At 39.7% G+C, this 12,899-nt stretch overlaps 1 protein-coding gene across 1 annotated transcript in view; it reads left to right on the top strand.

The window, feature by feature from the left end:
* The window catches only part of ARHGAP18 (Rho GTPase activating protein 18), a 212,631-nt gene that overhangs the window by 188,766 nt on the left and 10,966 nt on the right, over positions 1–12,899 (top strand). The window contains exon 13 of the mRNA XM_006885031.1: positions 8,691–8,815. Within this exon, the coding sequence (XP_006885093.1) occupies positions 8,691–8,815 (125 nt within the window). The remainder of the gene's footprint in view (positions 1–8,690; positions 8,816–12,899) is intronic.

Below are 12,899 nucleotides of genomic sequence, written 5' to 3' on the forward strand. Positions count from 1 at the left end.
ACACTCATGTGTCAAAAGTGCTAATAGTTACCCAAGGTAGATAGTGTTTGGTGGAACTCCCCGATTAAAACAAGCTTGGAAGTAGGAGTGGCATTTACTTCGGTAATAGTTTGCCTCCGGAAACCCTATGAACCTGGGGAAAGGATGAAAGTCATGCAAGTGTTGAGGACTTTCGTTCATAGGGTCGCTATTAGTCACCTATGATACGACGGCACTTAACAACAACAATATAGAGAGATGTGGTGGCCTAGTGGCAAGAAGCTGTGTTGCAATCTCCCAATGCACGTGGTTCAAATCCCACCAGCTGCTTCACGGGAGACAGAATGGCAGTCTCCTCTCGTGTGATTAAACTACCTGTGAAACTTCACTGGAGTGTCAGCTATGGGTCAGTTCTGACTTGACAGTACACAATAACAACATATGTTATCACCAATAAGACATACTTTTTAGTAATAATACGCATGGGGGGTTTTCTCTTCTAGTTTTTTGAGCAATTACAGATATCCTATCATTTTGTTGTTATTATGTGCTGTGGAGTCACCTACAACTCACAATAACCCCATACACAACAGCTCTGAAAGCAAACACACTGCTGCTTGATGGTCAGTGCTGACTAGAAATGGGCTTAAGGATAGATTGCCACAGTTTTCCTTTCTGGTGACTTTGGTTTATTGGAAATTTTAAACTCTCTAATAACCAGTATGACATAAAAGAATATATTAAAAGGCTTATCAGAGCTTCATGGTTGTTGTTGTTATGTGCCGTCCAGTCGCTTGTGACTCATAGCGACTCTATGTACAAGAGCCTTAAACCCTGCTCTATCCTGTGCCAACCTCACTGTCTCCAACATACCTACTCCTCCTGCTCCACTTACGGAATCGATCCATCTCATTGAGGGTCTTCCTCTCCCACATCGCCCCTCAACTCTCCCAAACATGATGTCCCTCTCCAAGGACCAGTTGTTCCTTGCAACATGCCCAAAGTATGTCAGACGAAGCTTCAGAATCCTTGCCTCCGAGGAGCATTCTCGTTTCACCCTCTCTAGGTCAAAACTGTTTATTCTCCTGGCAGTCCATGGTACATTCAGCACTCTTCTCCAGCACCACAGCTCAATGCCATCAATTCTCTTTCTACCATCCCTAGTCACTTTCCAGCTGTCCCATGCATCGCACACAATTTTGAAGACGATAGCTCAGATCAGGCGCACCGTAGTCTCCAGCCCAATGTTGTTGCCCTTCAGTTCTGTGGAGAGCTTCCTTACAAATGAAATTATTATTAACTGAGGAAATTAAGATGTTTCTTTCAAATTATCTGAATCTGTGAGTTGGATAAAAGTTTACAGTTTTTGGATAACAAAGCCCCAGTTATAATCATAGATGATTATGTGTCAAGAGCACAGATGTTTCCTGGAGGGCAGGCAGTGGCTTGTGCCACTCTGGGATCTCTCTTATTGCACTGCAACCAACTAATAGCTGGTCTTCTATTGGGTTTCTGAGGCTGTTAATGTCACAGGAAGAAACGAACTGACCATCTTTCTCCTGGAGGGCCACTGGTGGAGCCAAACTACCAGAGAACCAAAGCCTGTCGGTTAGCAGTGCTTCTCCCTACAGACCACGCCACCAGAGCTCCTTTCCTCAGTGTGCTGAGCTGTCCTAAAGATGACCGAGTGGCTGACAGATACAGCTTTCAAGACTCAATGCAGACCTAGGTGCATATGATCCTTCTCTTGTGATACAAACTTACCCCTCAAAACAATAGAAAGCGGTGTGTTTATGAGACTGTGTACACAGTGTCCGGACCTTTGAGGTTCTTCAAAATACCTAATTTCCTGAGTCTCAAGAACACAGGTTCGCTGTCACGTGGTTAACTTCAGGGTTAATTTGAGAGGATCTAGTCATCTTTAATTGCCAAATGGAAAACACATTTTGGAGCACTTACGTGTCTTGTTAAAGTTTTAAAGTGATCTTAGAATATTGTAAGAGATGTGTTGGTGCCACGGGAGCCCGGGTGGCCAGTGATTACATGTTTGGCTGCGGACTGAAAGGACAGTGGTACTAACCCTCTAACTACTAAGATGAAGAAAGAAGTGGTCGTCTCCTGTGAGGATTGGACTCTTGGAAACCCTGTGGGCTGTAGCCTTTGATGTATAAGTGAGAATCTATGGTGTTGAGTTTGGTTTCTTGTGGGGGAGGGGATGGAGAGGGGCACATTAAGAACCTTACAGCAGGGCTCTGGTTAGCTTGTCGTAAAAGGCAGGGCTTCAGTCCTGAAGGCATGCAGTTCAAATCCCCCAGCTGCTCTATGGGAGAAAGATGAACAGTTTCCTCTTGTGTGATTAACTGCCCCTGGAGATGCGCTGGAGCTTAGGCTACAGGTCGGTTCTGACTTGACGGTAACCGAGAACCCTGCAGCTGTGTGCTGGGACCTCAGTAGGTTCTGACAAGAGTTGCTCCTGTAGTCACAACTCCATTTGGAATTCCCTTGCTGGGTTCATTTACCAACTCTGACCCGAGAGCTGTGCTGCAGGTACTATGTCAAGCATCTGCTTCAGAACTGGAAGTGGTGTCTGGATTTACTTGGGGGCCCCATGTGGAAAATCAAATTACAGTATCAAGCTCAAAATCTCGTTTCTTTTCAAAACGTTTTCGGATTCTTTTTATAGTGCATAAAATAATGCCTATTATTAAAGGGAAACATGTTAGAACTTACTTCATGGTAAAAGATGTGCTTATTTGCTGGGGGAATAATTTTAAGACCCTTCTTTGAAATTATATGAATCTCGATGTTGAGTAAAACTTGAAAGCATTTGAATAAAAAAAGCCCAATTATAATCAGAACATGGACATTTCCAGATAGTGGAGGATTTCTTCAAGCTCTTCACCTTCCAGCATTTTGGGCTCAGAGTAGGGCGATTAATATACCGTTTTAGTTTAAGATACCTTGCTAAAGTGTCCGCATTTAATTTTCAAAATGTATATTATAGCTCGCTTTCTTTGGAAAAATTGCATTTCCAATTTTCCTTTTGAAGATAAAAAAGGATTTTTTTAAAACTATTAAAGATGCCAGCTTTACATTTAAATTAGCTTTTAATGAAAAAACCAGAAGAAATTACTGTGTGTCTTCCAGAGGTCTGTTGAGGATTTAAATTTTAATCTGTGGAGTGCAAAACTATGAGCAATGCAGTGTCTTATCTTATCTTATAAAGAATATTGAAATCATTGTTTATTTAACTGGAAAATGAGAAATACAACCGGATTTTTAAAATATCTACTTCAATTCAATATGTAAAACATGTGAGAACCAGATGAGATTATTTTCTCTGTTATAATAGTCTTTGCATATTTAAGAAATTGTAACTTTTTAGGTCCTTTGTGACTAAACAGTAATGGAATATTACTCAGCGTTCCTCAACCTTACTGCTCACTGCAGAGAGTTCTGGTTCACAAGTGCACACACACAAATGGAGGGGCAAAGTCACAGCTGTTAGACAAGAAAATGTGAAATAAGAAGGTTATAAAGATTATACTCTGCACAAATTCAGCTATTATTATGCCTCAAATTAAGAACAGACTGTTTGGCTTAATGATCAGACATGTTGTATCTTTTCAAAGCTTGGCAGCTCAATGCAATTAGTATACTAATAGCTTTAGTATTTGATACAGCATGCTTTTGGAGCTTAATAGTGGTTGTCATACACCATTTAAATGAGAACTTTGGCATCATTTATTGTTTATTATCTTTATGTAAGTATCATTTGGCCTTCTCATCAAGATAGCCAGTAAACTACAGAAACAGCTTCTAAACTCTTTAACTATTACATCTACCAGCTAAGCTGATTTCTTCCACAAAAGTAGATCTCAAGGTAGCTTCATATTGTGTTCGACGGTCAATGTCTATTTTGTTACAAGAATTCAGATGCATTAACAGCAGTCTACAGGCAGGGGATGGTTCCTACCCTGTGACCACAGGCACACACACGCATCGCCACTGGAATACTACAGGATCCCATGTTGCCAGGGAGGGTAGTGAGTCAGCCCTGTGTTTGTAGAGGAGGTGCCATGTGGAAATTGTTGACCTAATTAAAGGCTTTTCAGAGACACTGCTCTTCCATTTCTATGTGAAATGAGTCAAGGCTTTTACCGTTTGAAGCTTGGCTAGTGTTAAAGCTGAGTAAGAGCTGGTCAGTTCTCATGCTCTGTCTTTGAGCGAAAGTGGTAAAGGAAGTGTTTAACCTCACAGTCATAAAGACGCCGTGGGAAAGTACCCAGGTTACTCCTCTGAGCTGGCAAATGCCAGCTCTTGTGTTTGACCATATAGTAATTATTTGGTATTTCACATATACATGTGTGAGACTTCTCGGAGGCTTTCAGGAACAAGCCCTTGAAACTCTTCCTTTCAACCTCTATTTTAAGGACACTAGATTTATGTTTCTGTTATAGTTCTTGCCAGACTGAATCCAGTGTTGTGTGTTAAAAGGAACATGAATGTACCTTCTACATGTATGATTGCTGAGCAGATTTACCAAGCAGAGGCCTGTGGTTCTCTTTTTCCAGGTTTTCACTTGTTCATAAGTTGTTCTAGAGGCTGGGGGGGAAGTGGCAGTATCCCTAAAAGGAGTGTGTTAATAATGGTAACCTTGACTTTTCTCCTTGGCTCACTGTGGTTGTAAATGACTACATTGCCTCTTCTAGTAACTTCAGTTCCTTTCCTGTGCTCTCTCCCTTCCCATTTCATGGCATTAGAACTATGTGCTAAAAACCAACTTATTTCTATTAATCATTGTTCTTTTACTTTTTTCCTGTAAGGAAATGAAAACATTGGCAGGCTTTTTATTCTAGAAAAAAGAATTCTGTTTGAGTGTTTCCTTGAATCAATAAACATTGATCAGCAGCTATAGATAACAGTCAGTAATAGACATGTACATACATGTAAGATACAAGTATGGGTGGCAGATTAGTTTCCTCATAAAGAAGTTCAGATGTTCATGGATGTGAGTGGAAGGAGGACGCGAGGTATTTGACCTTAGAGAACAGGCCCCTGTGGCCCTAATTCACAGAGAGTTTCACTGCTAGCTAGCTCAAAGTCCCAACCTCTCTCACAGTTCAGATCCACCAGAGAAAGATGGGAAATCTCCCGAGTGCTGTAGAGCCTTGGAGACTAAATGGAAGGTCACCTATGAATCAGTCTCATGACTCAATGGCAATGAGAGAGTTAGAGAATATTTAGCTGGGGGATTTCTGAAGGTAACTAGAGCATACTAAAATACAGGAAAGCATAAGGTGGTTCTAGGGAATTGTAACTGTCCTCTTTGTTTCTATACAGTAGAATATGTTTCACAGAAACAGATAGATGAAAAGGCAGGAAATGTACTCTAGTTGTCATATCCCTGAACTCTGTAGTATACGATCTTATTTTTTTTCATGATTGTGGATTTTGAACTGATTTGTTATGTACAATCTATATAAAATGTAATCATATCATCTTTGTTTTAAATGTCAGCATAGATTTGCCTCTTATGATGTTCTTAGGCTAGGGGAAATAAAATTAAGGGAACAAATTCTGTTACTATTGCTTTCATCTTCAGACAATACCTACGGGTAAGGATATTTGGCATTCTGACTTGACTAGATTTTCCTAATCGTACCATCAACTTAAAGTACAGTTCACCCCTGGAACACTTGCTTTGGGGCAAAATGACAGACCAGGAACTTGAAATGTTCTCTAAGGTGTTGAGATTCCCAGAAAGGAGACTAGAAACTCATTGGTGGTAATACACCAGTTTGATTAAGAGGACACTTATCTGGGCAATGCTCTGAGCCACAGGCAGAGTCATACATGCATCGCCCTGCCTCCCTTGGGGATTTTTTTGCCTCCCTCTGGTGAACAAAAATGGCATGTTGCCAGGGCCTTGGATCTCCGAGGGCCCCCAGGAAGTATGACCTCACTTTCATCACACAGCAAGCAGAAGCGAGGTAGCAGCAAGCAGGAGTACAGCCATCTTCAGCCTCACAAAGGAGCCTGTTGATCTACAAACAACTCCGATCCCTTTATACGGTGATTATGCAATGTCCCTGAGAAACAAAATGCTCACGGGGATGATTGGCATCATATGCTGTTTTTAGTTTATACAACACTTGAACTGACTATGCTGTCTTGTTGCTGCTGTGTGCTGTTGAGATGACTGCGACTCAGGGGAAAAAAGAAAAAAACACACCAAAAAAACCAAGTCATGTCTAAGGAGACGCTCACAGTTCAAATTCATGTTTTTCAAGGCTCAATTTTGTGGCTTTCCAAAACCCCACTTATGACCCTGATAATATTATAATAATAATAAATAATAATATAAAATACTAATACTTGCTGCCCTTCCTGAGTGAGTATGGGAGTTGATGGGATAGAGTCCTCTCTTTGAATATTGTTATTACAGTTTTTATTCCCACATTTGTTAGCACTGTCTTATGGTTTACACCTGACTCATTTGAGATCAGGCTAATGGTTAGCATAACCACCTAAAGATATAATCTAGAGATCAAACCCAAGGGGGTAAGTTTATATTCTTAGTCATTAGGTACAAGATACATATTGATTTAATGATTTTCCACATATTATTAATCATAATCCATTCACTCTGAAAGGAAAAGAAGAACAGTACTACCACATGAAATGTCACATCTTTTGTAATGCCTTGTATATTTTCTTCAGTGTTGCGAAGAAAATAAAATTTGTCACTGAATCAAGAAAAAAGATCATTAAAGACATATGTCCCAGAAACAAGGTTCAATTCAGAGGCCATGTGGTCCAGATGCAGGTCAAGAGTCTGGACAGCACAGTAGAAATGAAGGAAGAATTGAAGGACTGGGCAGAGGCTGGAATCGAGATTATGTTCACCCAACACTCCCAGGAAGAGAAGTTAGAATCCTGAAAATGGAGTTCTTCATTCTGGAGCGTTCAGTATTAAGAAGGCTGGGAATACCTTTATCTATCTTTGTCCGGGTTTGAAGTTAGTGCCTCATGTGGCCGCTCCATTGTGTAGACAGGTGATGGCTAGGAGGAGGAGGGGGAGGTAAGGTCACACATGGTCTGTGGCTGGATTAAGAGGTTGGTTCCAGGTCCTCTGGAGTTTCTTCACTGATGTGACAGATATCTGAAATCCATGCTGAGAAAGCCATGATTTTACATCATTTGCTCCATTTATAGTCTTACACAATGAAGGGGGTTTTTTTTTCTCTTCCCTTTCCACTCATTCATTATCTTTGTTGAATTATCAAAGAAACCAAAATTCTCTTTCCAAGGATAGTCACTTGGTGTGAGCTTCAGTGGTGGACAGGAGGGGCACTAAGTGGCTCCTTTTTGTCCATCCTTTTCTTTGTGGGGATGGGGAGGTGGGGGTGGAGTGTGCATGCCAGACTTCACTGTGTGAGATAGCAAAGGACAAGGGTTCCAGTCACCTCTGTGTCATGCTGTTGGGGGCTTCTCATTTGCTGATTCTGTCCTGAAATGGGGGAAAAAAGAAATAAAAGAAAGATAAATTAATGATAGCTGTGGTGTAACTAAGGGTTAGGGAATGGGCATTTTGACCCCACCAGCTGTTTTGTGGGGGAAAGGTGAGGTCATCTTTCCATAAAGACTTACAGTTTCAGAAGTGCGATGGAGCGATATCATGAGGGAAAAACCAAGTCAGTAACAGGAAGTTTCATTTGGAGGATAGTGTATCTATGCTCTATGTAAAATGAAAAACCTATTGTTACTGAGTCAATAACAAAGAGGAAAAAATACCAAGACTACAACTTACATTTAAAAAAAAGTCGTATTATAGATCTAAAAATAATATGAGAGAAAAGACTTGCCTCACGTCTCTCTACTAGTTTAATAGAGTAAGTACTGTGTCCGCTCTGTAGTCAATGCTTAGAGAATTCTGGTAAGATTAAACAAGATACTGTCTCTGAAGTGTTCAAAGCCTTATCTTTAAACATAATGTAGGCATCCTAAAGGTCTGTGTGAGACATATAAATAGTAAACTAATATTTATTTTAGTAAAACTATTTGGGAATTAAGGCTGGTATGTTACATCCAATAGCTGGTATTTTGACATTACTAATCCCAAAATCTTTCAGTGAGCTCCACCAAGTACAGATGCACTTTTTATCCATTTGCAAATGGCTTAAAGTTAGTCCAAAGTGTAAACTCATTAACAAAGTGGACAGTAGATATAAAACATATATATATAAGAAAACGATACTTCCTTTTTCAGACTCTCAAGGATTGAAAAATATTTTTTATAAAATTCCGTGAACACGCAGGACGATTTTAAAAATGCATACATTGCAATAGCACATGAAGTTACTTCTTTCTGATTCAATTTCATAAATTGCTACATGAAGAAGCACCCTCTAGTAGATAATACTCAGAAATCAGCACTTAATATGGCAGTAATGGTTATTGCTGTCATTCTTTACATCTTTAAAAATAATTAAGCATTACTGCATGGGCATTATAAAGTTCCCCTATCACCATTAAAAGGATATTTGAGGTTTGATGTAATTTAGGAAATTACATTATACAGTAGTTAAGGTTTTTATGTAGTGAAGTAAAATGTGTAGTAGTTAAGCACACTTACCATATAATGCGTTGTACAGAGTTACATGTTCCAGCTGCTGCCAGCTTGTTCCAGTGTCATTATTGCTTTGCAGGCTGACGTTCCTCAGGGAGTGATTCGAGTGCAAGCCCCCCATCTTTCGAAAGTTTCCATGGCAATACAGCTAACTGAAGAACTGAAAGCCAGTGATGTTCTCGCCAGGTTTCTCAGCCAAGAAAGGTAGAAGACTGCTTCTGTTTTAATTATTTCATGGTATAACTCACTCTCTCTTTCTTCCTTCTTCCCCTCCGCCAGTCCCTATTGCCATCTAAGGGATGGCATGAAATACTTAAATAATGTGTCTTTCCAGCGAAAAGGAAGAACAGGCAATGAAAGTGATGGAATGAGTTGAGCTTTTTGGGTTTACAGGAAACCCCTCACTTATAACTTCTGATTTGAGATCACTCCTCCTTGTCCTTTAATATTATGCAAAATTTATTCTCACTGTGGAGTAATTGAAATAATCCTACTACAAATTCTTCATCAAAACCACATACAATTGATGTTCTTGCAGCTTTTAAATCACTGTAAAGACTTTTAGCCTTTTCCTGCACTAAGGCTAAATAAGAACCATATGCACCTGTCATGACTCTCCTGTAAATTCCACTTAGACACTTAAAAACTAATGAACAGGTCGTGTTCATAACCGAGGGGCTGCCTCTAGTATGTTTTCATTTTGAGCTGATTTCAGGTAGAATGTGTGACGATTTCTTCACTATGCAACGAACTGGGCATGGGAGACCACTGGCATTCTGTCCAGAAAATGTCATTTGGATTGAAGTACTATTTATAAATTAATAGCTAATTAATCATTTGAGAACAAGGAGATGAAAACAAATACAATAGCACGACTTTTATTTTTCTTACAAGCAATGATGAATAAAGGTGGGGCACACCCCCGCCCCCACCCCACACACCCCAAGTAAGGCACACATTTTAAAACGTCGGATCTTGTGATAGGTATGGGTGAGCTGTGGTGGCCTAGAGGTAAGAAACTGCATGGCAATGCCCACAGCATTAGGTTTGAATCCACCAACTGCTCTGTGGGATAAAGGTGGACAATCTCCTCCTATGTGATTTACTGTCTCTGCAAACCTGCTGGACAGTCACCTTTGTGTTGATTCCAACTCTGATACACAACAAGTGGTAGTTGTGAAGAATTGGAAAGGTATGAAGAATTCCAGCCCCAGGAGCGCTGAAGCTGCGAGGCACAGAACTCACGTTCCTGGGTGACGATAATCAAGGCTTCCACTCTCCTCTAGGGTTTGTGGTATCAAGGAGTTCTTTAAAATCCCATCATTTCCTGCTTTTAACACTAGAATGTATGCTTCACAGGACATGTTTGCAATATGGCCTAGTGGGTAAGGATTCACACTGCTAACCCTAAGTCCTGATATTGCTGGTAGTTCCATTCCACCAGGTTTAGTAGTTCATTGGGAGAAAGATGGAAAATCTCCTCTCATGCAATTTAGCCTCAGGAGTCCAATGACAGGTTAGCTAAGAGTTGGTCTTAACTCCATAGCAATGAGGAGGTTTTTTACTTATGAATTTCAGAGGTTCAAACAAGTTCATTGGGTTTTTAATTTCCACCTTATGAATTCTTATTTTTACCAAGGTCATATTTCTTAGTGCTTTAGCCCCCCATCTCCCTAGCCACTGGAATAAACTGCAGACACACCTTAGAAATAGGGCAGATTTGGTCCCAGACCATTCCAATAAAACTAATCTTGCAATAAAGCGTGTCACACTTTTCTTATTGTTTTCCAGGGCACATGTGATTTATGTTTATACTGTATGTATGCACGCTTATAATCTAATAAGTGTTCAATAATATTATGAGAAAAAGATTGAGCTTGTGAGAGAATTGCCATACATGACACAGGGACACTACCGTGAGCACGTAATTTTGGAAAAATGGTGCCAATAGATTTGTTTGGTATCAAACCTTCAGTTGATAAAAAAAAAAATGTGACATCTGCTAAACACAGTCGACAAAGTACAATAAAGTAAAGTTAAATACCATGAGGTGTGCCAATAACCTATTTTTTTTAAGTCAATGTAATCAAATGTATTGCATTTTGGCATATAAATACTGTGTTTGGGTCTTTCATTGTATTTACACGACTCATTCTTACATGAAAGATGTCCCATAAACTCTCGTGTGGAAACCTCCCAAATTTAGCACAGTGTACATATTTTGTATATGCTTTCTCTATGAAAGGTCCTCTGATAGGTGCCGGAATGGATAGAAAAATTAAATACTTTCTTCCTTCAGTGTTATAAATTGGGAGATAAATGAATTAATCTATCCAGTTAACAGATGGTAATGAAACACAAAAGAGGCCAAATGGAAATACCTGATCTTTTAGGGAAGCATTACAAATGTTTCCTCCATAGCCTCTGAAGTCAGCACCACTGTAATATAGACTGTGGTAATAAAAAAACCCCGAGATGCACAGGGGTTACACATTTCAGAGATGGTGGAGCTGGGACTCTAAATCGGTAGTTTCTGTCTCCAGAAACAGACCCTCAATGCTCAATAAAGGGTCTTATGAGTTGGACTTTCATGGATATCTTTTTATTAAAGTCACTTTTGTTAAGTGATGTCACTACAGTGAACTTTTTGCTTTGACCTAGTAGAGAACAACTCTCTATGCCGTTCTTCCCTTTAGGGATGAACATAGACCTGAAGATCTGGCCATATTATCTAAATAGAATATCTAGTCTAGACCCAGCTAATTCACATAGTGTTTACTTCTGGGATCCACGTGCTTGATGGAGTCTCCATGTTTGTTGTGCTACTTGTGATACTATCAAATAGAATTGATTGTGAAGATACAAGATTGTTGTACGACTTTAATATCTAGGGTATACCTGACTCATAAGTGACCCTCCACTGACTTTTCAGAGGTTGTAAATTGCTTAAGAGGAGATTGTCCATCTTTCTCCTGCAGAGCAACTGGTGAATTTAAATGGCTTGTTTTGGATTGGCAACATGAGTCCTTACCCATTAGGCCACGAGAGCCCCCTACCGACAGTATGACATGAAGCAAGAGTTGCTCTTTGGTGCTATTGAGTGACAATCCACTGTTGTCGGTGCTGTGTCAAACCATCTCTTTGAGGATCTTTTGTTGTTATTAGGTGCTTTGGAGTCAAATATGACTTGTAATGACCCTATGAACAATAGATATATACCCCACCCTATCCTGTGCCATCTTCACCATCTCTGACATACGTAAGTCCATCGATTGCTACATTCTCTATGTCAATCTGTTTCATTGAGGGTCTTCCTCTCTTTCACTGACTCTCCTCTTTTACAAGCACGATATCCCTTTCCAAGGAATACCCTCTCTTAGCAACATGATTAAAATATGTGAGAAAAAGTTTCACCATCCTTGTCTTCAAGGAGCACTCTGGATGTACCTTCTCCAAGACATAGCTGTTTAGTTTCTGAAAGTCCATGGGAAAATTCAATGCTCTTTCCAACACCACAACTCAAAGGCATCCATTCATCTTCTGACATCCTTATTGTTCAGCTCTTAGATGCATAGCAAGTGATTGAAAATACCAAGGCCTATATCAGGCACACTTTAGTACTCAAGCTGATACCATTGGGACTTGTTCAATGCAATGTGTCTTCTGATCTCCTGACTGCTGGTACCAAGGACTTTGATTTTGGATCCAAGTAAGGTGAAGTTGTTGACAATTCAACCTTTTATTTATCATGATGTTACCATATGTACAGTGTGAAGATTTTTGTTTTATTTTATTTGAAATGCAAGACCAAAATGAATGTTAGAAGAGATTCTGAAAATTGCACTGGAACGCAGAGAAGCCAAAGCAGAGGGAAGAATTAAAGATACTAAACAGTTAAATAGAAGATTTCAAAAGGCAGGATGGGATGACAAAGTAAAATATTACCATGAAATGGACAAGGAGTTGGAGTCAGAAAATCAAAAGGGCCAAACTCGCTCAGCATTTCTTAAGCTCAAGGAACTGAGGAACAAATTCAAACCTAGAGTTGCTATAATCAAAGATGCTTTACACAAAATATTAAATGATTCAGGAAGTAGTAAAAGAAGATGGAAAGAATGTACTGAGTCACTGTATCAAAAAGAATTGGCAGACACAGAAGAATTTAATGAAACAATATATGAGCAAGAGCCTGTGGTCATGAAGGAAGAAGTTCAAGCTGCTTTGAAGGAAATAGCAAAAAATAAGGCCCCAGGAATAGATGGTATACCAATTGACATATTTCAGCTAA

This window comes from Elephantulus edwardii, unplaced genomic scaffold, assembly GCF_000299155.1.
Source record: "Elephantulus edwardii isolate Elephantulus edwardi_28Jun2011 unplaced genomic scaffold, EleEdw1.0 scaffold00039, whole genome shotgun sequence".
NCBI classification, from domain to species: Eukaryota; Metazoa; Chordata; class Mammalia; order Macroscelidea; family Macroscelididae; genus Elephantulus; species Elephantulus edwardii.